This window comes from Balaenoptera musculus, chromosome 1, assembly GCF_009873245.2.
Source record: "Balaenoptera musculus isolate JJ_BM4_2016_0621 chromosome 1, mBalMus1.pri.v3, whole genome shotgun sequence".
In the NCBI taxonomy this organism is placed as follows: domain Eukaryota; kingdom Metazoa; phylum Chordata; class Mammalia; order Artiodactyla; family Balaenopteridae; genus Balaenoptera; species Balaenoptera musculus.
Window position 1 is genome coordinate 35,040,492 of NC_045785.1, and position 22,857 is coordinate 35,063,348.

At 55.2% G+C, this 22,857-nt stretch overlaps 2 protein-coding genes across 2 annotated transcripts in view; one reads left to right on the forward strand and one right to left on the reverse strand.

Moving 5' to 3' along the window:
* ZNF691 (zinc finger protein 691) overlaps window positions 1-22,857 on the forward strand; it is a 79,911-nt gene that overhangs the window by 53,620 nt on the left and 3,434 nt on the right. Inside the window, exon 5 of the transcript XR_005021565.1 lies at window positions 11,112-11,212. The gene's annotated coding sequence lies outside the window, so the exon portion shown is untranslated. The remainder of the gene's footprint in view (window positions 1-11,111; window positions 11,213-22,857) is intronic.
* The window catches only part of SLC2A1 (solute carrier family 2 member 1), a 28,625-nt gene continuing 5,959 nt past the window's right edge, over window positions 192-22,857 (reverse strand). Inside the window, exons 2-10 of the mRNA XM_036866805.1 lie at window positions 16,957-17,052; window positions 5,437-5,597; window positions 5,042-5,282; window positions 4,220-4,382; window positions 3,946-4,133; window positions 3,582-3,686; window positions 3,050-3,151; window positions 1,645-1,848; window positions 192-1,278 (exon numbers count right to left, since the gene is read on the reverse strand). Coding sequence (XP_036722700.1) covers window positions 1,078-1,278; window positions 1,645-1,848; window positions 3,050-3,151; window positions 3,582-3,686; window positions 3,946-4,133; window positions 4,220-4,382; window positions 5,042-5,282; window positions 5,437-5,597; window positions 16,957-17,052 — 1,461 coding nt within the window. The 3' untranslated portion in view covers window positions 192-1,077. The remainder of the gene's footprint in view (window positions 1,279-1,644; window positions 1,849-3,049; window positions 3,152-3,581; window positions 3,687-3,945; window positions 4,134-4,219; window positions 4,383-5,041; window positions 5,283-5,436; window positions 5,598-16,956; window positions 17,053-22,857) is intronic.

The window sequence follows — 22,857 nt, forward strand, 5'->3', positions numbered from 1 at the left end:
CAAGATTTTTAGATTTTTCTCTAGGTACTAGAGATCAAACAGATTTTTAAGCAGTAGAGGGTGTTGATCAAAGGTGCTTGGAAGTGACTGAATCTTGGCATCAAAAAGTCTGAAGCCGCTCTAATAGTTGCTTCTTTCCCATTCCCATCCAAATCTGCCTACCCTCAACCCATATGCATTTCAGAACAATGTTTCTAAAAACCAGCCATTTATATCTGCTTAGGTAAGTTACAGAGGGAGTAAGGTGGTGTATTTACAAGTTGGTTTGTCCAGATATACTATAACTTAGTGTCTGTATTTAATATTGACAACCAAAAAATATATATAAATATCTTCCAACTATACACAGCAGGGCAGGAGTGTTCACGTCTTCTTGAATAGTGAGTTCTCAGTTTCCCATGGCCCTCCTCTCTTGGTGATCGTCTGGCCCTCAGTGCAAAGGAGACTAGCACCTGGCAGCCCAGTCTGGCCCTTCCCCTCTCCTCCCTGTACTCCAGTGCTCCCAACTGGTCTCAGGCAAGGGAAGATGAATTTGAGTGGTTGGGTAGGAAGAGACAGGAATGGGCGAATCCTAATGGAGCCTGATCCCTAGGTGGGGAGACCCAGGCCCACAGAAGGAGTGGCCAGAGCCACCTCTTGGGGTAGAAGACTCATGGTTCGAAGTTCGATTAGTGTGTCCTTGGGTCATAGGTCCGGCCCTACAGATTAGCTTGGCAAAGAAGGCAAGTGTCTAGGCAGGGCTTGGTCCCCACCCTCAGGCACTGAGCCACTCAGGGTGAAGCCAGGGATGTGGATAAAGGAGACTCTGGCTGATAAAAAAATAATAACAAAATCAGTAATAAAAAAATTATAAAACCTGTTGCTTGTCTGAATAGACCTGAGCAACAGTCTTTTGTTAAAATCCTGGAGCCGTTAAAAGTCCTGAATATTCTTCTGGACATCACTACTGGCTGAAGGAAGGAGCCCCAGGCCCAGCTCTGCTGAGATCTTGTCAGTTTGAAAGTCTCCTCCAGCTGCCTGTGCTCCGAGAGATCCTTGGGCTGCTGGGAGCAGACCGGGCTGGTGGTGTGGGGCACCTCACACTTGTGAATCAGCTCCCAGGGGGTGGAACAGCTCCTCGGGTGTCTTGTCACTTTGGCTCGCTCCCCCCTGCCGGAAGCCGGAAGCAATCTCATCGAAGGTCCTGCCTTTCGTCTCGGGAACTTTGAAGTAGGTGAAGATGAAGAACAGAACCAGGAGCACGGTGAAGATGATGAAGACATAGGGACCACACAGTTGCTGAAAGATACACAGAAACACTTGGTTGGAGACCTGACCCTACATCGGGCCGTAGGACCTTGGATAAGTCACTTTACCTCTGGGCCTTTGATCTGAAAAAGGGAACACCCACCTACAACCCAGGAGCACTGGGATGTTAATGTTAGACTCTGCGGCACCTGGCATGTGATAGGAGCAGGTTCCCACGGCAGAGCAGAACAGAAAATTCAAAGATAAGGAAAGAACCCTGTGTGACTTGGGCTTCTGAGCCTGTTTCCTCCCCAGCATGATTCCCGTAAGAACGGCAGGGACAGCATTTTGCACAGTACTATAGGGTCCTGCATGCAGGAGAGAAACGCTGAGTGTGGGGACTCTGGGAGTTCTCACCTCCACATACTGGAAGCACATGCCCACAATGAAATTTGAGGTCCAGTTGGAGAAGCCAGCGACAGCAATGGCAGCTGGGCGAGGGCCCTGGCTGAAGAGTTCAGCCACAATGAACCATGGGATGGGGCCGGGGCCCACTTCAAAGAAGGCCACGAAGCCAAAGATGGCCACGATGCTCAGGTAGGACATCCAGGGCAGCTGCTCCTGTTGAGGACGAGAGAGGGGAGGAAAGTTAGATTGGGCTGTGCTGGATCCTCAGAAGAAACAAACTGCATAGGCAGCCCAGGGCAGGCCTAAGAGCTGTAGGCTGGAAAGCAGGAGGCCAGGGTTGATCCTGGATTTGCCGTGTGACTTAGCTACCCTGTGCCGGGTCTTGGATTCCTCATCTGAACAAAACAGTTTAAGTCCTGCATGGTCTGCCCTCCCAGAATGGTCATGTAGTTGCATGTGGAAGGTGCTAAGAAGAGGTCCCTGAGGTCCCCTGGCTCTGGCTGCGGAGCAGTCTGCTTACAGTAGGAGGATGTGGAAGAACATTCCTGGGGGTGGGTGTTAGAGGGCTTGTAAGGTGCCCTACTCAGGACTGGCACAGAGCAGGCATGTGGTTTTACGTATAATCATTCTCGAGGAGGCTGCAGTAGAAAAGTTATATGGGCTTTGTTCCAGATCCCAGATCCGCTGCTCATTGCCTATGTATTGCCAGGCCTCTCGGCCATCACCGCGCTCTCTAAGCCTTGGTTCAACTGTAAAATGAGTGTACTGGTGCTTTCCTTGCCCAGATGTTGGATAATCAAGTGTTGTGTGTGAAGTGCCTGGGACAGGATTATCACAGAGATTACAGTCACGGGCTTGGGGCCAGCAGACTTGAGGTTGATTCCTGGCTTCGTCCTTTATCTGCTACATTACTAACCTCACTGGGGGAGGTTTCCTCACCTGAGAAATGGGAATATTGACTGAACTACACCTGTGCGTCGTGAGGACTGAGTGAGATGAGGCTTGTTTCCACGCCTCTGTGATGAGGAGGGCATTACTTTCTAGGGCTGTTCCGAAGATGAAATGAAGATGCAGAGGAAGACTTTGAAAACTTTAGTATCGGGCAAAGTAGCTCCTGGGGGGAGGGAACTTGAAGTCTGGGGCTGGAGGTGCGGTGGTGAGAAAGCACCAAGCAGCGAGGAGCCGGCTGAAGACAGGACGGGAGTGGGATGGAAGGAGCCAGCCTAAAGAGGCAGAAGGTCAGGCCCAAGCCCGGGATTCTGAGGGGTGCAGAACCAGGGCGAGGGCAGCCCCCCCACCCCACCTGGCCTCCAGTGCTGCTCGCCAGCCTGGGGCTGAGACAGGCACTTTGGGGTCTGATGCCCATGTGAGCTCCCCCCACCTGCCGCCTCGCCCCCAGAGTGTGGCAACTCACCAGCAGCGCCAGCGCGATGGTCATGAGCACCGCACAGCCTGCCATACCGGCCAGGCCTATGAGGTGCAGGGTCCGCCGGCCAGCTCGTTCCACCACAAACAGCTGTGGGCAGAGAGGATGTCAGTGCAGCCCGCCTGGTGCCGCTCTGAACACACCCCTTCCTCCAGGAGGGTGGCCCCCAGTGCTGGGAAAGCCACGTGGCACTGCAGAGATGGATGCCTCCTCCCTGGGGCTCAGCTTGGGGACTACATAGGATCTGAGGGAACGAGAGCTGGCCCCCGAGAGCCAGACAGCTGAGCATTCTGGCGGTGGCCTTGGGCCAGCCATTGCACTTCTCTGAGGTCAGTGTCATCAGCTGTTTGATAGAGTAATGAACTTGACAAGTTGTCGAAGATGAAATGAGAGAGCGCTTAGGGAGCCCGTGATGCGTGCCTGGCTCGCAGTAAAGGCTGCTGTTTGGTCATGAGGCCCTGAGGCCCCAAGCTGGACCCCAGCTGCCACCTGGCTGTGAGCAACGATGCAGAAGACTCACCGACACGACAGTGAAGGCTGTGTTGACGATGCCGGAGCCGATGGTGGCATACACTGGCTGCTGCACCCCCGCCTTCTCGAAGATGCTTGTGGAGTAATAGAAAACCTACGGGACACAGAAGTCGCGGGGCTCGGCCAGGTGCGGTGGCTCTTCCCCGGCCTCTGTCCCAGTGGGGGCAGGACACACGGTCAGTAAAGAATGAAGGGAACACTGCACCAGTGCCCTCATGGGTTTTGGTTCTAAAGGAGAGCTGCTCCTCTGGCAGGGGTTCGTCTGTTGTTTTAAGTGTGGGACCTGTCCACAGCACACACTTGACCGCAGGGTTTGGCTAGGGCCACAGGAAAGGGTGGGTGAGGGCACTCACAGCATTGATGCCAGACAGCTGCTGGGACAGCTGCAGCACCACGGCAATGAGGATGGGCTGACGGTAGGCGGCCGAGCGGAACAGCTCCAGGATGGTGACCTTCTTCTCCCGCATCATCTGCCGGCTCTCCTCCTTCATCTCCTGCAGGTCGCGGGTCACATCCGAGGTCCCGCGCAGCTTCTTCAGCACTGGGGGGGCCGGAGGGAAGGCGGGGGTGGCTCAGAGCAGGGAGGAGGCCGGGGCCGGGGGCGGGGAGGGGCAGGGCCCGCCGTACCGCTCTTGGCCCGGTTCTCCTCGTTGCGGTTGATGAGCAGGAAGCGGGGGCTCTCAGGGCAGAAGGGCAGCAGGATGCACTGCAGCAGGGCTGGGATGAAGATGACGCTCAGCAGCAGGGGCCACAGCTCCTGGTTGCCCATGATGGAGTCCAGGCCAAACACCTGGGGGAGGCAGGGCCAGAGCAGCGGCTGTGAGCACCTTGCCCTGGGCCCGCTCGCGGCCCCAATCCACCCAGGGGCCTTCTTCGCCTGCTTTGTGGCAGCTGCTGCTTTCGAGAGAGGGCTCTAGTTCTCAGTCTAGTTCTGCCACTAACGTGAGGCTTAACTTCTCTGAATCTCAGTTTCCTCATCTGTGACAAGGGGGAAGTAGGACCTACCTCATGGCATTAGTGGGGGATAAGATGGCAGGGCTACAGACATGTCTGGCAGGGGGATGGGGGCTGCTACTTTGCCACAGGACGATTTAGGGATGGGGCAGGGAGAGCCTCGAGAGAGGGGAGTGCATATATATATATACAGGCATCAAGGTGTGGAGGTGTGAGAGAGTCGGCATGTTGAGGAACCAGTGGGCTGCCCTGTGGTTGGATCCCCACGGTGAGAAGAAAGGACGCAAGGCTGAGTGGGCTGGGATGAGAAGGGTCAAGGCCTCTGGACTTGCTCTCCCACCGGGGGGCCCCGGGAGAATGGTGAGCAGTGTTGTTCTCGGGACCTGCGCCTAGGATGTGTCTACGAGGCTGTCCTTTGCAGGGTTGTGGAAGGCCAGGTGAGGAGTTGAATCTGGACACACACCTGAGGCACTGGAGCCATGGGTGGGGGCTTACCTGGGCGATGAGGATGCCGATGACGATGCCCAGCTGGTGCAGGGTACCCAGGGCCCCACGAAGGTCCGTGGGAGACACCTCCCCCACGTACATGGGCACAAAGCCAGTGGTCAGGCCGCAGTACACACCAATGACGAAGCGACCCAGGATCAGCATCTCAAAGGACTTGCCCAGTTTTGAGAAGCCCATGAGCACAGCGGACACAAAGGTCAGCAGGTTCATCATCAGCATTGAATTCCGCCTGGGGGGCAGGACGGGGAGGAGGTCACAGGTCAGGCAGGTCCCTGGACCCCCCTGGAGGCCCCAGGGGCTGGGTCATAGGTAGGCCCTAGGACAGCCAGGGAAGGCCCCCCACCTCCCACTCCCTGGGCAGGGCCAAGACCCCTTCTGCTCACCGGCCAAAACGGTTAACGAAAAGGCCCACAGAGAAGGAGCCAATCATGCCCCCCACGGAGAAGATGGCCACAGAGAGGGACCAGAGCGTGGTCAGTGTGGCGGGCAAGATGCCCTCCTTATAGCGGTGGATCCACGTCTGGTTGTAGAACTCCTCAATCACCTGCAGGAGGAGAAGCAGCCTGATGGGCAAGGCCAGGACCCAGTCATCCTTCTCCCTTGCACTCCCCGCCTCAAAGAGGACCATTTTATCACGGGATGCTAGAGGGGGCCCAGGGGCCCAGCACCAGGCCCAACCCCAAACTCGCTGCTTTCTTACGCCGGGTGCCGCCCCTTTTGTGGGCCTCAGCCACCCACACCACCGAGGGAGAGTGGTGCCGGCTCTCATACCTCCCCCAGGGGTGGTTTCCAGTGCCCTGTAGTTTCAGGCGCTCAACAGGACTTTCTGGGGATGATGGCAAGTGAATAGTGGTGGAAGTTCAGGCATAGCAGAGGGGCTCAGAGAGAGAGTGCTTCTTCCCGCATGCCCCTCCCCAATCCCCCTTGCTGGGGAGGAAATACAGCTGGACAGAGGCCCTGCGAGGGAGGGAAGGGCAGGCTCACTTTGCACTCAGGCCTGGTGTGAGCAACTTGCACACAAATGCTTGTGAGACCCATGCTGCCACTTTCTATCCCCCAGGCCCAGCCCCTCCTGGCTGGCCTGGGAGTTCCCCTCTGAAGGACCCATGGCCTCGTCCCCTCTCCCAGGTGCCCAGTTGGGCGGTACAGGGAAAGCTACAGACAAGGAAGCAGTTCCAGGAACTGGAGACACCTGTCCTAGAACAGGCCTCCCGCTAGCCCTGCCCCCACCAAAGGGAGGGTCTGGCTGGCCCAGGCCCAGGAATGTGGCAGGCGGGCAGCACCGGTTCTGCCTGCTCACACTCAACCCCTCCTCTCAGGCGACGCAGATACATGCCCAGTGCCTCGGGACAAGCCAGACCCACCCAGCCACATGCGTAGCCACAGGCCCAACGTACCCAGAAACAGCTTCCTGTGTACACATGCCATCACACACACGTACTCGCGCTCATGTAATCTGAATAGTCTCGGCTTCAACCAGTCACAAACCTGCATGCCCCTCTTCCCCTACCCACTTGCAGCTCGAACTCAAATCCACGCACCCATCTGGCACCCCTCCCCACTGCAAGTTTGTGTGCACCGGGCAATATGCAGCCTCTCATACAGTACGATCTCCAATGGCACTGCTCTTGGCCCCCCGTAAAACCCTCCCAAGCTCCAGGGGTCTAGCAGAAGAGGAGGCTGCGGGTAGCCACAACAGCCAAAGGGGGAATCAAGGCCCACAGTCCCAGGAATGCCCACTGAGGTATCTACTTGTCTGTCCCAGGGAAGCTGGACAGCTCAGGGGTGAGGAACCTGGACGCAACCAAGTTCAGACCCAGCTCCACCACTCCTCTCCAGTGTGACCGAGGACAAATGATTTCATCTCGAATGACATTAGCAATATCCACTTCATAGTGTTGCGGGGAGTTAATGAAGTACCCTTGGCAGTGCTCACATGGTGCTTGGTACCACCACTGAGCTGAGGGACCCCACCACGTTCCGGTACTGACCCAAGGGCAGTGCAGGCCACTGACAAAGGCTAACAGAGCCTGCGTCCCATAATTCAAAGTCAAGGCTCCTGCCAGATATCAGTCCCACCTCCCCACCTCCCAGCATCTCTACCTTTGCCCTATGCACCCTTTCCCCCACTTCCACGGTTACTCCTCCTGGAGGGCCCACCTGCCTTACCACGCTGAAACCTTTTGAGATCCAGCTCAGAGGGTCCCAAGAGTCTGTCCTCCCTGAGGGCAGGGACCCCAGTGGATTCACCCCAGGGCCCGTCCCAGAGCTGCTGCAGGGGTGCCTAGCAAGTGGATGGAGGAGGCAATGAAAGGGGCTTAGGCTTCCCTCCTAGCCGCCCTTGCTTCTGCCATGGGCAGAGAAGGCAGATTTCAACAAAACAAACACAAAGTGCTTGTGTTCTTCACGGGACAAAACCAACCCCAGAGGAGGACTGGCTGGGAACAGTAATGCTCCACTTATCAGGCTCTGCAGAGAGCAAGCTGTCCTGGATAAGGGAACTGCCCAGATAAATGGCCCTCACCCCTTGGAGGGCCCATCATCTGGCTGGAAATCTTTCTCCCTCCTGTGCCTCACACTGCCGCTCTGAGCAACCAGACCTACAAGCAGGGCTCCGGGGCACTGATGTCCTTGGGGCTCTCTGCAGGGGCAAGGAGAGGTGTTTGCCCCAGATGACACTTAATTTTTGCATGCTGTAGTTCTCAGGCTCACCCCCTGCCCCTTGTGTTTCAGATGCTTGTCTCACAGAACTCTCCACATCTCGTTTTAAAATTTGCCAAGTCAGCTAATGGAACTTGTCTGAATTGTACGCAGAGCCAATACGTGTAGTATTTAGGTAGTAAGTGCTTACTACCTAAATGGGTTTAAGGGTGTGAGGCTGAGGTCTTTAACCCTCTCCTTGGGATCCGGCTGGAGATGTTGAAGAACCATGTGTAAGTGAGGTGTTACCAGATCCTCCCCAGTTAAGTCTCCTGCATGTGGTAACAAGTCAGAGGGGCCAAACCCTGGCCACGGCTAGCTCCTTTATGGCTCCTGAGCCCCTTGCTGCTTAGACCACTTTATGGGGTTGAGGGACGGTGAGCAGCCAGCACCCTCCACCTTGGCCCCAGGCTCATCCTCTTCACCCCGCAGCAGCACTTCCTGGCCAAGCCGAGGTTGCCCGCTGGGTTCCTCCCTCTTGATCTGGTGCTTGAGATTTGTGGGAAGAAGCTAAGCGTGGTTTTCCTTTCCTGCGGGCGGTGTGTGGGCTCTCTGTCCTCTCCCCTCGGGTCCATGCCCTATGTGGGGGGTGAAGCTGGCCCTTGGCCCAGGAAAGGCGGTGGGTCCCTGGAGAACAGGAGAACCCTGCGTGGGGAGAAGTTCTGGGGTCACTTCTTCCACCCAGCCGCCGCCTTGAGCATCATCCAGCAGCGGCTGGGTGCCTGTCATGGAAGAAGAGCCGCCTTACTGCTCTGCTCCTTTAACAGGATCCCACAGGCCCAGTCTCCACAGCGAGCTTCCTGGCAGCCTCCGCAGCCCCGGCTCATGTTTGAGGCGAGGCCTCACACATGCTTCTTCTGAATGCTCTTTCCTCACATTCTGGTTACAAGCCTGGGAGCTACCCTTGATCCTGCCACTGCCCCACATGCAGTCACTCACCAGGTCCTGTCCATAAAATTCTACCTCCTAATCAGTCCTCCTCTCTACTCACGCAGCACCTGCCCGAGGTCTCACCTGGATTCTGCTCCGGACTCCTCCCATCCACCGAAGCCAGATTCCCATTCCCACCATTATTCCCTGACTTGGCAGTCGAGCCCTGGACATCGAGTGGACCAGGCTCAGCCCTCCGTTTGTCTCTGCTTCCTTCCCAGCCCATTCCCAACCCCTCTCCCTGCCAAGGGTCGGTGTGAGTGCATGCATGCTGGGGCAGGTCCTGGTCAGCCATGGCATCAGGCTGTTGGAAGTTGAGGGGCTATTAGAGCTCTCTGTCCAAGCATCCCCTCATTGAACCTAGAGGGCAGAGGCTCACTTGACGACACTGTAGGGGCCAGCATGGAGAAGCAGGATGGCCCTGGGCAGCTGCCATCCCTTGGACTGACTGGTTTCCAGTAAAAAACCATTCCTCATCCCAGCAGTTCTCCTGCGGGTGAGGGTGGGGAGAGGCTTGGGTCATGTCTGTCATCCCCCCTCCCTTCCCTGCCTGGGTAACTGTGGCTGAAGGACCACACGTCTGCCTGTCTAGAGCGGAAGTTCTGACTTCCTCTGTGTCAGGGCAGCGTCTGTAGTGAGGCTCTGGGTGTGAGGCGGAGCCCACTGCCTGGCACATGGAGTAAGCTGTTCCTTGTGTCACTGTTCTCTCAAGAAGAGAAGCCATCTCCTTGAGAGGAACATTAAGGACAGAGTTTTCCATTTTTTTTTTTTTTTAAACTTATATAACTGTGCCTTGATTTCTTCTTCTTTTTTTAAAATTTATTTATTTATGGCCGTGTTGGGTCTTCGTTTCTGTGCGAGGGCTTTCTTCTAGTTGTGGCAAGCGGGGGCCACTCTTCATCGCGGTGCGCGGGCCCCTCACTGTCGCGGCCTCTCCTGTTGCGGAGCACAGCCTCCAGACGCGCAGGCTCAGTAATTGTGGCTCACGGGCCCAGTTGCTCCGCGGCATGTGGGATCTTCCCAGACCAGGGCGCGAACCCGTGTCCCCTGCATTGGCAGGCAGACTCTCAACCACTGCGCCACCAGGGAAGCCCAGAGTTTTCCATTTTTAAATTACTGCAAGACAAAGCATTAACCTAGGAATGTATAGTACAAGAAAGAACCTGAAGGAACTAGAGGCTTGCCTTGGGGAGTAAAGCTCTATCTTCAGACCGTGCTGGCTGCCCCAGGCTGAGGGACCCAGCAGGTCTGCAGAGCCCCAGGGCACAGACTTCAGCTCAGGGGAAAGAAGAGCTTTCTAGGCGTCAGAGGATGAGATGACCCATGTTACAGGTAGTGAGTCCCCTGTCAGCAGGGAGCATACAAGTCAAAGTTTGGATCAGGGATTGATATAAACAATTTATGTAAAAGGCTAGATAGAAAATATTAGAGTTTGCTGACGACATATGGCCTCTGTTGCTTATTTTTCTTCCCTTCCCTCCCCCAACCACCCTTTTAAACACGTAAAAGCCATTCTTGGCTCATAGGCCATACAAAAACAGGCTGCTGGCTAGATTTGGTCCCCCTGCCAACCCGTGTTCTAGAATTCCAGACCACTGCCAAGAGAAGGGGTATATGTTTTCAAATTTCTGGCTGCTCTCCACATCTTCCCTGGAGAGGCCTGGTCTCCTAGATCAGCTGTCCCCAACCTTTTTGGCACCAGGGGCCGGTTTCGTGGAAGACGGTTTTTCCACGGACCGGGCGTGGCGGCGGGCGTGGTTCAGGCGGCAACGCGAGCGGTGGGGAGCGGCTGATGAAACGTCGCCCAGTACCGGTCCCTGGCCCAGGGGTTGGGGCCCCCTGTTCTAGATCATCCTGAGAGGGAATCAGCTCTCTCTCAACCCTTTCTTCTCTCTCTTAGATATACTGTGGGGATGAAGGGGTTAAACAGCCGCCCAAGCTTTGAGGTCCAGTCGGGAGGAAGTAAGGGCTAGCTTATCCAGTTCAGCCCCTCAGCCTGGCTTTGACCCCTATTTCCTGTTCCCTACCTACCCCTCCCCCACAGCTGGGGCTGCCCCCGCCCCTCAGCCCAGATGGTATGTCTCCATAGCAACTCAGCCACGCCCCAGGGTCAGCTGGGAGTTCAGAGACAGATGCTACAGGTGGGGCTGGACAGATAACTTCTGGGTTCCTCAGGGCCTCTCCCTGGGGCCTGGTGAAGAGGCCCAGGCAGCCAGATGGAGCTAGAAGCTGGGCCCCAACCCCAGAGCAGATGATCGGACCACCCTGGCTGCTTTGGCTGCTTTTCTGGAAGAGCCCTGATATGGCTTCTCTCCAAGCCTTTGCTCTGACCTTCTCACTGGTCCCTGGCCTCTGGGGTCTCCCCTGCAAACAGAAGAATCTTCATTTCCCCTGCTCACAGCTTTTCTTGTCTCCCCACCACCCTCAGGATGAAGTGTCTCTTCCCACCCCACATGGCGACGCCCCCACGCTGCCTGGGCACCCCACACCTCTGCACCTTCGCTTTGCTGCTGCTTCGCCACCTGCCTGGTGAGCTGTTGGTCGCTTTCCAGAGCCATCCCTCCTCTGGAGAGCCTTCATAACCTCCTCTTCATTACTGCAGTGGTTCCCAAACGGGGACAATTTGCTCCCCCCCCGTGTCTGGAGGCATTTTTGGTCATTACACTGGCAGGGGTAGAGGCCAGGGATGCTGCTAAACATCCTACAATGCATGGGACAGCCTCCGTAATGCCAAGGAACTATCTGTCCACAAATGTCTATGGTGTTGGAAAAAACCCTCCTCTATGGGCCAGGTACCCTCTCCCTCCCCCTCGTGGGCTTACACCAGCCTGTCTGTGTTTCCATCACCGCCCCGGACAGCTAACTATGAGGCACTGTGTGCTCCCTCTAGACTAAACTCCAACAGGGGGACAGTCTGGTTCATCTGGGTCCCAGCACAGGGCTGGAGGCAGAAAGCTTTGTCACTAATTGATAAACAGGCCATGAACCGGAAAGGCTTAAGAGATGACAGAGCTGTGGCAGGGTGTTGTGGTGTAAGAGGCTGTGCAACTGTGTGTGGGAAACTGAGATGTCTGTGCGTGACTCAGCTTGAAGTAAGAGCAGGAGAGAGCAGCAGGGTAGCAGTTGTTGGCATGTAAAAGGGTGTTTCGGTGCCTGTAAGTGTAACTGCCATTTCTTCTGTGGTGGTCAAGGACGCAGACTGGAGCCAGACTCCCTGGATTTAAATCCCAGCTCTGCCACTTACTAGCTGTGTGTCCTTGGTTTAATTGCTTAACATCTCTGTGCCCTAGTTTCTTATAAAACAGGGATTATAGTGTCTCCCTAATGGGGTTATATTATATGGAACAATTGAATTATTGTTTCTGATGCATTTGGAACAATGCCTGGCACGTGACAAGTGAGCTGTAAGCTGTGAGAGTCCGTATAAGCGGAGATGGGCGAAGGGGAGAGGGGGCCCAGAGCTCTTTGGATCTAGGCAGAGATAAGGAGAGGCTGCCTGGAGCCTGGGCTGGGAAGCCCGTCTTGCCTCCAGTACTTTCACTCACCAAGCAGGTCGTCCTGGGCAGACCTCGCCTGCTCTCTAGACCAAGTTCTTCCTTTGGCAAACAAGGAACGTTGAGCCAGCGGACTGTCAGGCCCCTTCCAGCCCAAGCGGTCTGGTTTCTGAGGATCCCTCAGACATGCCTGACACTGTCCCTTGGCCAGTAACTCATGGTTCCTCAATGGCCTTTAGTCACCTCTGTTGGCAGCTCAGCCATTTGGGGAGGGGAGAGGTAGTTCTCTCCACTCAGTATGATGGTCAGGATGCCCTTGCTCATTTATGTGCTCTCTGTGTGGCTGGGCTCCCCTCCTCCCCTGGAGAGGCCGGAGGCCTGGCAGGGATGTCGTCATCAGGCGTGACGTCCATCAGGCCTGGCGTCCATCTGTAACTAAGCCTCTCTCTCCAGGTGACCTTTCCCAGCCTCGGTGCCTCCTTTATGAGGGGGAAGATAACCCCGGCCCTACCCACCTTGTGGGGCTGCTGTGAGGAGGTAACTTATTAGGAGGTGCTTTGTAAACATTTAAGATAATGTTATGATTAATTAACCACTTCCAAGAGGAAGCCCTTTGGGGCCTGTTTTATGGAGGAGACCAAGTTTCCGGTAATTAACAGCAGTACTGGCACCCTCACCTCTAGTGGGGCAAAGTCTCCATTGGCAAGCAGGCCAACGTGGCCAGTGCAGTGCAGTTTCCTAAGGGAAGTGCCTCTAGACAGACAAGGGGGGTCGGCCTGGTCGGTGTGGGCCGTTAGCAATTCCCCATCAGTGGAACACTTCATGCCACCGCATCTCTGCACAAGCCTTTCCTATTGCCTGGGATACCTGCCCCTCCTTCCCTCTGGGACTGATTTGCCCTCGAAGGTCTAGCACAGCTGCTAACTCCTTCGCAAAGCCCTTTCTGTCTCTCCCATCAGCCCTACCTCCAGCATTAGTCATTCCTTTCTCTTCGTTCCCATAGCACCGGGAAGCCCTCCGTTAATAATACTGTGGCTTTTCCCAAGGGGTCTCCCCTCCCCACCCCGCCCCTGCACTCTGGATGGTTGAATCTCTGGAGGGCAGGGACAGGGCCCAGCTCTGACCATGTGTCAGGCAGCTCCCTGAGGGCCAGGGTGAGCCTGCTGCGTTCTCGGCTCTATCCCTCTCCACCATCTAGGGCAGTGCCTGGCACAGTCCACGATGAGTGAAGGTGTTGGCACAATCACTGGGCCGTCCCAGGACAATGGCTTTGGTGCCTCCTGAGGCACGGCCGTTGGCTCTGAGACCCGCTTTCATCTCTTCCTCTAGTGTTGTCCTCTCCCCTCTTCACATGTTAAGTTTATCACGTTTTTTCCCGGTTGGAAAAACTACGGCCAGGCTTATGAGAAGTGTCTGTAAAGTACAAGAGTAAACAGGCGGAGTGCCTGAGCGCGCGCCCCCGGAAATGCCACGCAGGTCTCTCGCCTCAGTCCTCAGAGGCCGGCTGCCCAGGTGACCTTTGGACAGGTGCCCGCAAATGCTCCTATAAATGTTTACCGCTGGGCCCTCTGTGCTGCCCGGAACCGCTGCCCGCTGCCCCGCCCATCTTCCGCTGTAATTCTCACCTTTCGCCTGTTTCTGATTAGATGGGAGGTCCCAAGAATTAGAGAACACTCTGGGTTTGTCCACATCTGCACCCTTGGAAGTGTCTTAGTCCCTTCCGGCCAAATGCAACCCCTTTGCCTCTGCTCCACCACCACTGGCCTCCTGAAGGACCACCCCCACTCCTTATCTTCACCCTCTCCTCCTCTGCTGATTCCTTACAACCCATTTAAAAATGAAGTCTTCAAAAAAAAAAAAAAAAAAAATGAAGTCTTCGTATTAAAAAAAACCTTAGCCAGACAACCCCTCTGGCGACCACCCTTCTTTCTTCCTTTTCTACCGAGTCCCTTGGAAGGGCTGTCTTTGCTCTCCCCCATCTCCCTGTTCAACCCACTGCAGGGAGGTCTCTACCCACAGGACTCCACTTGGACAGCCTTTGCCACGGCAGGGTCACCGGAGGGTCTTTTGCCTTCGGCAGTATGGAGCTGATCTGCCCAGGTCAGCCTCCGGAGCACCGGATAGCATCGCTTCACTCCGTCCACATCCGAGTGCCTGTTCCTATGGGCGGGCACTGCTCTAGGGACGAAGGACATGGCCATGGACGCTCATCCTCAGGCGCTTCCATTCTTCCTCTGGCTCAGAAGGGTCTTGTCTCCTGGCGTAGAGATGCCAGCTCTCCTCCTCCTTCCCAGGATCTTCTGTCAGTGGGTGTGCTCTCCAGGGCTTGACCCTTACTTCTCTTTTTACTACTCTGCAGTTCCTCTGGGAGATCCTTCTCTATCACTATGGATACCGGTGACCAACCTATCGGTCTTCTCCCGCTGACTACCCTCCAAAGAAACAGACCCCCGTGTCCAAGTGCTTATCCGCTGTGTCACCAAACCTCAGTTCCTGCATATCCCATGGCACCTCCCTGCTCCTCCTCCAGACCCCACGTCGCCCAAGCCAGAAACCTAGAAGCCAGTTTTAAACCCTGCTCTCTCATCCTCAGGCTGAACTGATGACCAGCTCCTGCCCATTCTTCCTACTCAGTGTTGGTTTTTCTACCCCTATTACAACAGCAGCCTTCTCACTATTTCCCTGTCTCTAGTTTCACATTCTCAGACCCATCCCACTGCACCAGACGCCTGAATCATTTCCCCAAAATGCAAATCTGATCCTATCTATCCTCTTCGACGGGGCCCTACTGTCCTCATTCTGAAGTCCACACTCCCCAGCTCGGCCTACGCATTGGTGCCCACGTGCCCATTCTCGCCGTGCCATGCCCTGCCAGTGGCTGGAGATTCTGCAGATGAAACTACCGACCACAAGAGCCCTTTGTGGGCAGCTTCTGGCTTACCTCGTCGCCCTTCCTTCTCCCTCCTCCCATTTACCCTAGTGACACACAGACTTTCTTTCCTCTGGGCATTTTATCCCCACCTGTGGGCCCCTGCTTACCACAACCCCGTTCTGTTTCTGGAAAACACCTCTATTCTGTTCTTAGAGTCCTAGTTCTGTCACCGTGCGTAACTCACTATGTGATCACAGTCAAGTGATCACCCCTGACTGTGATCACTTAATCCAGTGCTTCTCATCTTTTGACTGCACATTAGAATCAATTGGGGAGCTTTAAAAATTTGATGCCCAGACAGCATCCCAGACCAATGAGGTCAGATTCTGTAAGTGTCAGGGGACACTTACTGACGTGCAATCAAGTGGAGAACTCAACCTCTCTCTAAGACTGTACACACTTTGCATCTGTAAGGATTCCCAAAGGGAGCCAGCTCCAAGGCACACACCTTGGCAAGATCTGCTCAGAGCACTTAGCGAAAGCAGGGCTTGGAACTGTTTCAAGCATGGGCCCACGGTCGCCATTTCCCACAAGCTTGGAAAAGCCCCGTCACGTCCGCTGCAGCTGAGCATGACTCAGCAGGCCTGGCCGCTCTGGTGACCTGCTCCCCAGCATTGGGCGTGGCCCCCACGGCCACCCTCCGCCTATTTGGAGGAGGCCCAGCTCCCCCAGACAGGCCCCAATCCTCGGAAAGCAGCCACACTCACTTCCTGGCCTCACCTGTCTGGACCATGAATGTGGCCTTGACAGGACGGTCCACTCTCATTTTGTCCTGCCCGGGAAGGTACAGACTTTTAAAATGACCAGGTGGCTGGTCCGGAAGACAGCCTGAGGTTGTGTAAACAACAGAGTTTGGCTTCTGACTCCACCATCCCCTAGCTATGTGACCTTGAGCCCATTGGTCATTTCACCTGCCCTGGGCCTCGGTTTTCGGGTGTATAAAATGGAAATCACCGCCCGACCTTATGAATGTACACAACAGGCCTGGCGTAGAGGAGGGACTCGTTACAGTCTCCTTTCCTGCCCCCGTCCTCTTCTCTCCTCCCCAGAGCTGTGGGCTGGCTACGCTGGAGGCACTCACCGGGACCCCTCCCAGTCCCGACACTCAGGTGAACACGTGAGGACAGATCTGGGTTGTGCTGTGGGGGGAAGGGAATAAGCGCACACTTGCACCCCTCCAGTTCCCTAGGGCAAGACGCTGTTTTTGCTTTGCCTGGCCCGGGGCCTCCAGGGAGACAGGCAGTTTCAGCCTAGAATGGGCTCCCTTACAAGGGAGTGTGCTGCGTGTGGATGGGTGAGAGCACGGGCTCGGGGACCACCTGGCAGGGAGGGCGCCAAGGCAGACTGCTGTCGCATACCAGCTCCATCCCTGACTAGCTGGTCATGCTGGGCAGGTTCTGGCCATTCCCCGCACCTGCAGGGTAGGAGTGGGCACAGCTGCCTGCCTGCCTTAGGGCTCGGTGTGAGCAGCAGGTGAGAAAAGCACCACGGAAGCCCTCTGTAGCCCCAGAGGGCCGCACGAATGCAGCATCACTACACCGAACACGGCTTCAATTTTTACAAATGTTTGTGTCGGGTGGGAGGTTGGTCGAGATGACCTATAAAGATCCCATGGTTCTGTGGGCCCCAAGATTCCAAGGCCAAAGCTAAGAGTCTCTAACCCGTTCAGGGCCAGAATATTGGCTGGTAAGGCAGATGGTGAGTTGATGTAAATGACTGCAACATCCAAGAGGCAGGGTGAGCGTGTGTGTGTGTGTGTGTGTGTGTGTGTGTGTGTGTGTGATGGGGGCAGGGGTGCACAGCAGAGCCCTCTGGTCTCGAGAAGCCTAGGACGGCACAGCACTCACCTTCTGGGGGGCATTGATGACTCCAGTGTTGTAGCCAAACTGCAGGGAGCCGAGCACTGCCCCTCCCACAGCCAGCATGAGGCGGCCCGTCAGCTTCTGCAGAGAGAAAACCCCACACTGTTAGAGGCACGTCAGGCCCAGGTTACTAGAGGGCAGGGCCTGGGCTGGCAGGTTCCCTTGTTCAGATAGCTTGCCTGACTCCTGGCACCACACCAGCCCTTCTCTGAAGAAACCTGGCCACTTCCCGACCTCAGGTGCCCAAACCAGCCCTGCCAACTTCTAGACACTGGGCTGGCCAGACTCATTCCTGGGGAGAGAGGGTAATTAGGGTCTTCCCCCTCTCTGTAGCCAGGGCTTGGCAGTCTCTGGGGTCTCATTCCCCTGTTGAAGCCGTGCCTGGGGTTGAGGTGGCTCCAGACTCTCTGACTGGGAGGCCCAGGAACCAATGCAAGGGGGGCCAAATTACGTGGGAGGAGCGGCATAGATGGGCGAAGTGCCCTGGATTTGGAGCCCAAGATGCTGGCTTCTAATTCCAGCCCATCTGCCTCCTTGCTCTGTGAATTCCAGCAGGTGAGTCCCCTTCCCCACTCCTCCCGGACCGTCTGTTTGCTTGTCTGCAAACCCTCGCCTCCATTCACAGGGCAGATACTGAGGCAGAGACAAGTTCCAGCTCACTCAGGGGTCTGCAGAGAGCCAGGCTGAAGCTCGGGGCAACCATCCCCAGACCACGAGCTTCCCAGGGTTGTCAGGACACAGATGACATAGCAGCCAGGAATGTGCTTTGGAAAAGTACACGACACAAGGCGAGTAAGAGTGCTGGGTCAAGGTGTTTCCAATGGGCAAAGGGCTGGGGGAGAAAAAGGGCAGTGGGATTCTGTCTCCTGGAAGCCAAGGGCCGGAGGCAGCAGGAAGGGAGGAGGCCAGCAGGCAGGAGGGCCCAGGGAGAGCAACGTGCCTTGCTAGGGAGAGGACTTTTGTTTTCTTTTAAAATGAAGAAGCCAAGATGTATGACAGTTAAGGCAGGCCCTTAACTGACCGAAAGAACGGGGCCTGGGGGGAGGGATGCCAGAGAAATGACGGGCGGGCATTCACCAGGTGCACCACACCGGGCTGGGCACTGGAGGGGAGGGGTGTAGGCACAGATCCTGAGCTGCACCTACCTGTGGAGGGGAGAGCCTCAGCTTGGTGATGGCCTTGGTCTCCCCCCCACCCCCACCCCCACCCCTGGAACCCAGAAGCAGCCCTGACTTCAAGATCCTCACAGATAGCGCTGGGCTTAGCTGTTAATCAGACACATTCCTAGTATGGTCTTTTCATTCTCTAGAAGCCTCAGGCCAACGATTGCGAAAGCTAAGGTTCTCACTTCAGAGGCTAAGAGGAAGGTTTCAGCCAGCAGGAGTTCAGAGCCCATTCCTTGTCAAGGGAGAGCTGGATCCTCCCTTCCCATGGGCTCCTTCCTGGCCAAACTCTGGACATTCATCCTAGACGCTGCGGCTTTCCTCCCAGCGGGCTGCACTCCCTGTAAATCCTGTCTGTCCCGGCCCACCCTGCCCAGCACCCCTCAGAGCCTCCCTCTCAACTCCTTAGGGAGCCTTCAGACCCAACGCTGTTGGTTCCGAGTGGGTGGTGAGCACCTGACAGACCTCCTCTGGTGGGCCCCGGCCAAGCCCAACTCCTCGGGTGACCACTGGGATTAAGTAAGAGGATGTCACAAGGACGGCACGACAGCGGCTGTTGAACCCCCATGTGGGGGCTTTCTGCCTGGTGAGTCACAGGCGTCACAGCTCAGGGTTGGCTTTGAGGTTGGCCATCGTCTGATACTAATGGTATACAAGGTATATATTTTTCTAGTACACACTCGAATAAATATAAAACTAGCAATGCAAACCTATGATTTGAAAAAATGTGGCATAACTATACAATGGAGTACTTAACAAAGAAAGCTCTTTAGGTACTGATTTGGCATACTCCCCAAGTTATATTAAGTAAAAAGCAAAGCTTCAGAACAGTGTGTTGTATGCTACCTTTTGTGTGGGGGGAAAAAAAAAGCTAGGATGGGGGGAGAATATACACATCTACTTCCTTAAAAGAATGCACAAGAAAGGTAACAGTGTACCTTGGGGATCTGGGTGGCAGAGGCAGGGTAGAAGGGAGAATTTTAATTTTATATCCCTTTGTACATTTTTGAATTTTGAACCACATGAATGTATCACCTATTCAAAATATTTTTTACAAGCCCTGTGGTTTCATATTATTTAGAACACAGCAATTTAAATAAAAATAGAAGTGAAAAATGATACAGATGATATGCGGATCTGGTAAAAATCGTGCCCTTGCATGAATGCCCTCGCAGAAAGGGCTCTGCTGGGGGGCAGTACTATTACTACAGTCCTGTCTCCAGTCTGGCTCTGGTGTGCCAGGGGTCTCTGGGCCTCTGAAGTCAGTCTTGGGGCCCTGCTGAGCAGCTGTGCCTCTGAGAGCAGGGGCTGCTGGGACCCAAGGACAAAGCCCTCTGCTGGACTTTGCCACTTGGCAGGTCAAGGTCAAACTCTGCTTTAGAAAACCTGCCTACCCACCCGCTGGGTTATATCCACATCCACCCAGGCAGGCTGCTGCATCAGGACCTACTAAAAGGCTCAGTGACTCGTGCCCCGGGCCCCGGTCCTGATATCAAGGAAGAGGCATCAGGTCCATTGGGAAGGGGAGGCTAGGTGTGGTCTGAGCTTCAACCGGGGCACTGCGGGAGCCCTGCAGGGACAGACTTGTAATTTTGCCTGGGACAGTCAATCAAAGGTGGGTTCCTGGGAGTTGATACTGGAGTTGGGCCGTGAAGGACATGCAGGGAGTCTGCCAAGTGGAGAAGCGGTGGCAAGACTGCATTCCAGGTAGACAGAACAGTACGTGCAGGGGGAAGAAGGGGGGGGCCCTGCAAGGCCGGATCTAACGGGGTGCTCAGTGTGGCTGGATGCTAGATCCAGGGGAGGAGCATGGCCCCCGCTCCTGGGTAGGCAAGCGGCACCCACCACCTCTCGCCCCCACCGCACCCACCGCACCCAGCATGCTCACGACAGGACTTGGAATCAGGAGGCCCAGGCTGAAAGGCATCGAGCTGCTTCCCTCACCTTGGAGTTGGGATATGTGGTAGCCCTGACTCTGGGTCTCAGTTTCTTCACATAAGAAATGGGGATAAGAGTGCCTTCCCTTAAGGCTTGCTGTCAAGCTCTGCGTCATGGAGCCGGCAGGGTTCACTCGAGAGGTGTTCGCTGAATCAAGGAGGGATGGGAAGTCCCCATGGCGCCATCTGCCCCCACCAGTCCCATGGCTGGAACTGAAAGGCGGTGATGAAGTCCATTCACTCAACATGTATATATGTAGGTGCCAAGCTGATGGACTAGTTGGTGATGCCTTAAAGAAGGGGTACAAGCCCCACAGCTCACGGCTTTCTTGTGGAAGCCTTTTATAGGGGTGGAGGAGCAAGGGAGAGTCCAGAATCTGGGACCACGGCCGCCCATCACCACCCCTGGGGATGGGGCTACCTCCTAGAACATCCCTTGCTGTTCCAGGCCTTTGCCCTTGCTGTGTGCTCTACAGTCTCCAGCTTCTGCTCCAAGCAGTTGGGAATACCCATCTGCTGTCTACCCACCACACTGGGAACTCCTTAAGAATGGCACCTAGGGTGCCCAGAGTAGGGTGCAGCGCTGAATATTTGTACAAAGCAAACGTGTCACTTCTGAAATTAGCTTTTTGGGCAGAACTGGCTCTGCGTGTATCTGTTCTCTGAGAACAGTGTCCATCCTAACAGATTCGAACTCGGCCATGTAGCAAAGCCACGAGGAGTACTGGGACATCAGCTCTGAGAGCTGGAGACAGCCTAAAAGTCACTCTCCAGGCCCCCACCCCAACCCACAGGGCTGTGGAGGAAAGACCTCTGACCCGAGTTCAAATCCTGATTCTCCTAGGGGTGCCCCAGGCTTCACAATTCAGCAAGTGCTTGGGCTCAGGGTCCTGCACAAGGAGGCTCTCACGCCCTCACCCCTCACCACCCCATCCCAATTCTGGGGGTCCTGAGGCCCACTTAGAGCTCTCCTTCTCCCAGGAAGCCACTGATGAGGTGTTGGCTTCAGAACCTCTCCTCCCACACACGGGGATGCTGGGTGGCCTAGCCAGGTCATGTAACTTGCCAAGCACCGTGTGTGGCCTTTCGACCTGCGTCCGTGGGCCGGGCCTCTCCCTGGCACGCACTCCGGCTCCGGGCTCTCCCAGTCAGTACTGGCGGAGGGAGGGCATGTGGCCACGCCACTCAGAGGTAGGTCACTCCCAGTGGGAGGAGGGTCCGGGAGGAGGGTCCTGGAGGCGGGATGAGCCAGATGTCACTCACATCCTTTCCTCCTCCCACAGCTCCTGAGTAGCCCTGGGTGCACTGGAGCATGGGACAAGGACCTTGTAACTGCGTGGTCCCCAGTTCTAAGCAGGGTGGAGCAGGGGTTTATGGGATCCATGACAGCTCCCTTTTTATTTATTTATTTATTTATTTTTTACTTTAATTTTCTAAGATTTCATTTGAACAAAATTCTGGGAGATGAAAAAAGAAGCCCAAGAAACTGCAGAATTGCTGTAATACCCTCATGCGATTGATGGGGAGCCTAAGGTCAGAGGGTAGGGGCCCAGGATACTCGGCAAACAAAAGCCAGTTCTGGGACTTGAGTTCTTTGGATTCCTGGACAAGGCGTTTTACCCTCTGAACTCTTCCAGCCTGTCAGGTCTTTTCAAGAAGAAGAGTAATAACCATGTGAAGCCTGACCTTCAGGTGACCTCAGGCATTTACTCCTCTCAGCCATCTTCTTCAAGTCCTCCAGTGATGTCAGGACTTCTGCATGGCTGAGCCTCCCCTGCACCCCGCAGTGGCCCTGGAGGCAGAAGGTGCTCATCAGTCTTCAAAAGCAGAGAGGAGAGGGAGCTGCCGCTTTTATCAGCACCAGCAGCACCGGGCAGGCCCTAGGCAACGTGCCAGGGGCTGCATCCACATCCTGATTTAATCACCATCACCAGGCTCTGGGGGAGAGATGGCTCCCACTTCACGGATGAGAAAACGGGAGACTCAGAGAGGAAAAGGCGGATGATCAGGAGGCCTTCGGCTGCTGGAAGCTTCAAGCTGAGGGGTCTCTGCTGCCAAACCCTTCCTGCTCACGTCCTCCCCCTGCTTCCGGGTACTGGTCCCCAAAGGAAGCACGGTTTCTATCTGCTCCTTCCTTCCTATGTAGGTCAAATTCCATTCCAGCAACTCGCTGGGCCTTGCCCAGTTTGAGCCAGGACAGCCCAGGCCCAAGCTCAGAAACCTCTCGGTCGCTTGGGTAGATTTTGCTCTAAGCCCAGGTTGGTCAACTATGGTCCGTGGCCAAATCCAGCCTGCCAGCTAAGAATGGGTTTTACATTTTTAAGTGGCTGGGAAAAAAAAAAAAGGAAGACTAATATATTGTGATACATGAAAATTGTATTAAACTCAAATTTCAGGGGAGTTCCCTGGCAGTCCAGTGGTTAGGACTCAGTGCTTTCACTGCTGTGGGCCTGAGGTTCAATCCCTGGTTGGGGAACTAAGACCCCACAAGCCGTGTGGCTCGGAAAAAAAAAAAAAAAAAAAAAATTCAAATTTCAGTTACCATTAATAACATTTGATTGGAACACAGCCATACTTGTTTGTGAAGACTATATTGTTTATGGCTGCCTTTGTGCTACAACAGCAGACCATATGGCCCACAGAGCCCATGATATTTACTTACAATTTAGCCCATTACAGAAAAAATTTGCCCATCTCTGCACTCCCAGGTGCTCTGAATTGCCAAGTGCAAACCCAACACACGAGCTGCACAGGACTTTTCAAAGCCTTCCAGGCAAAACCAAATC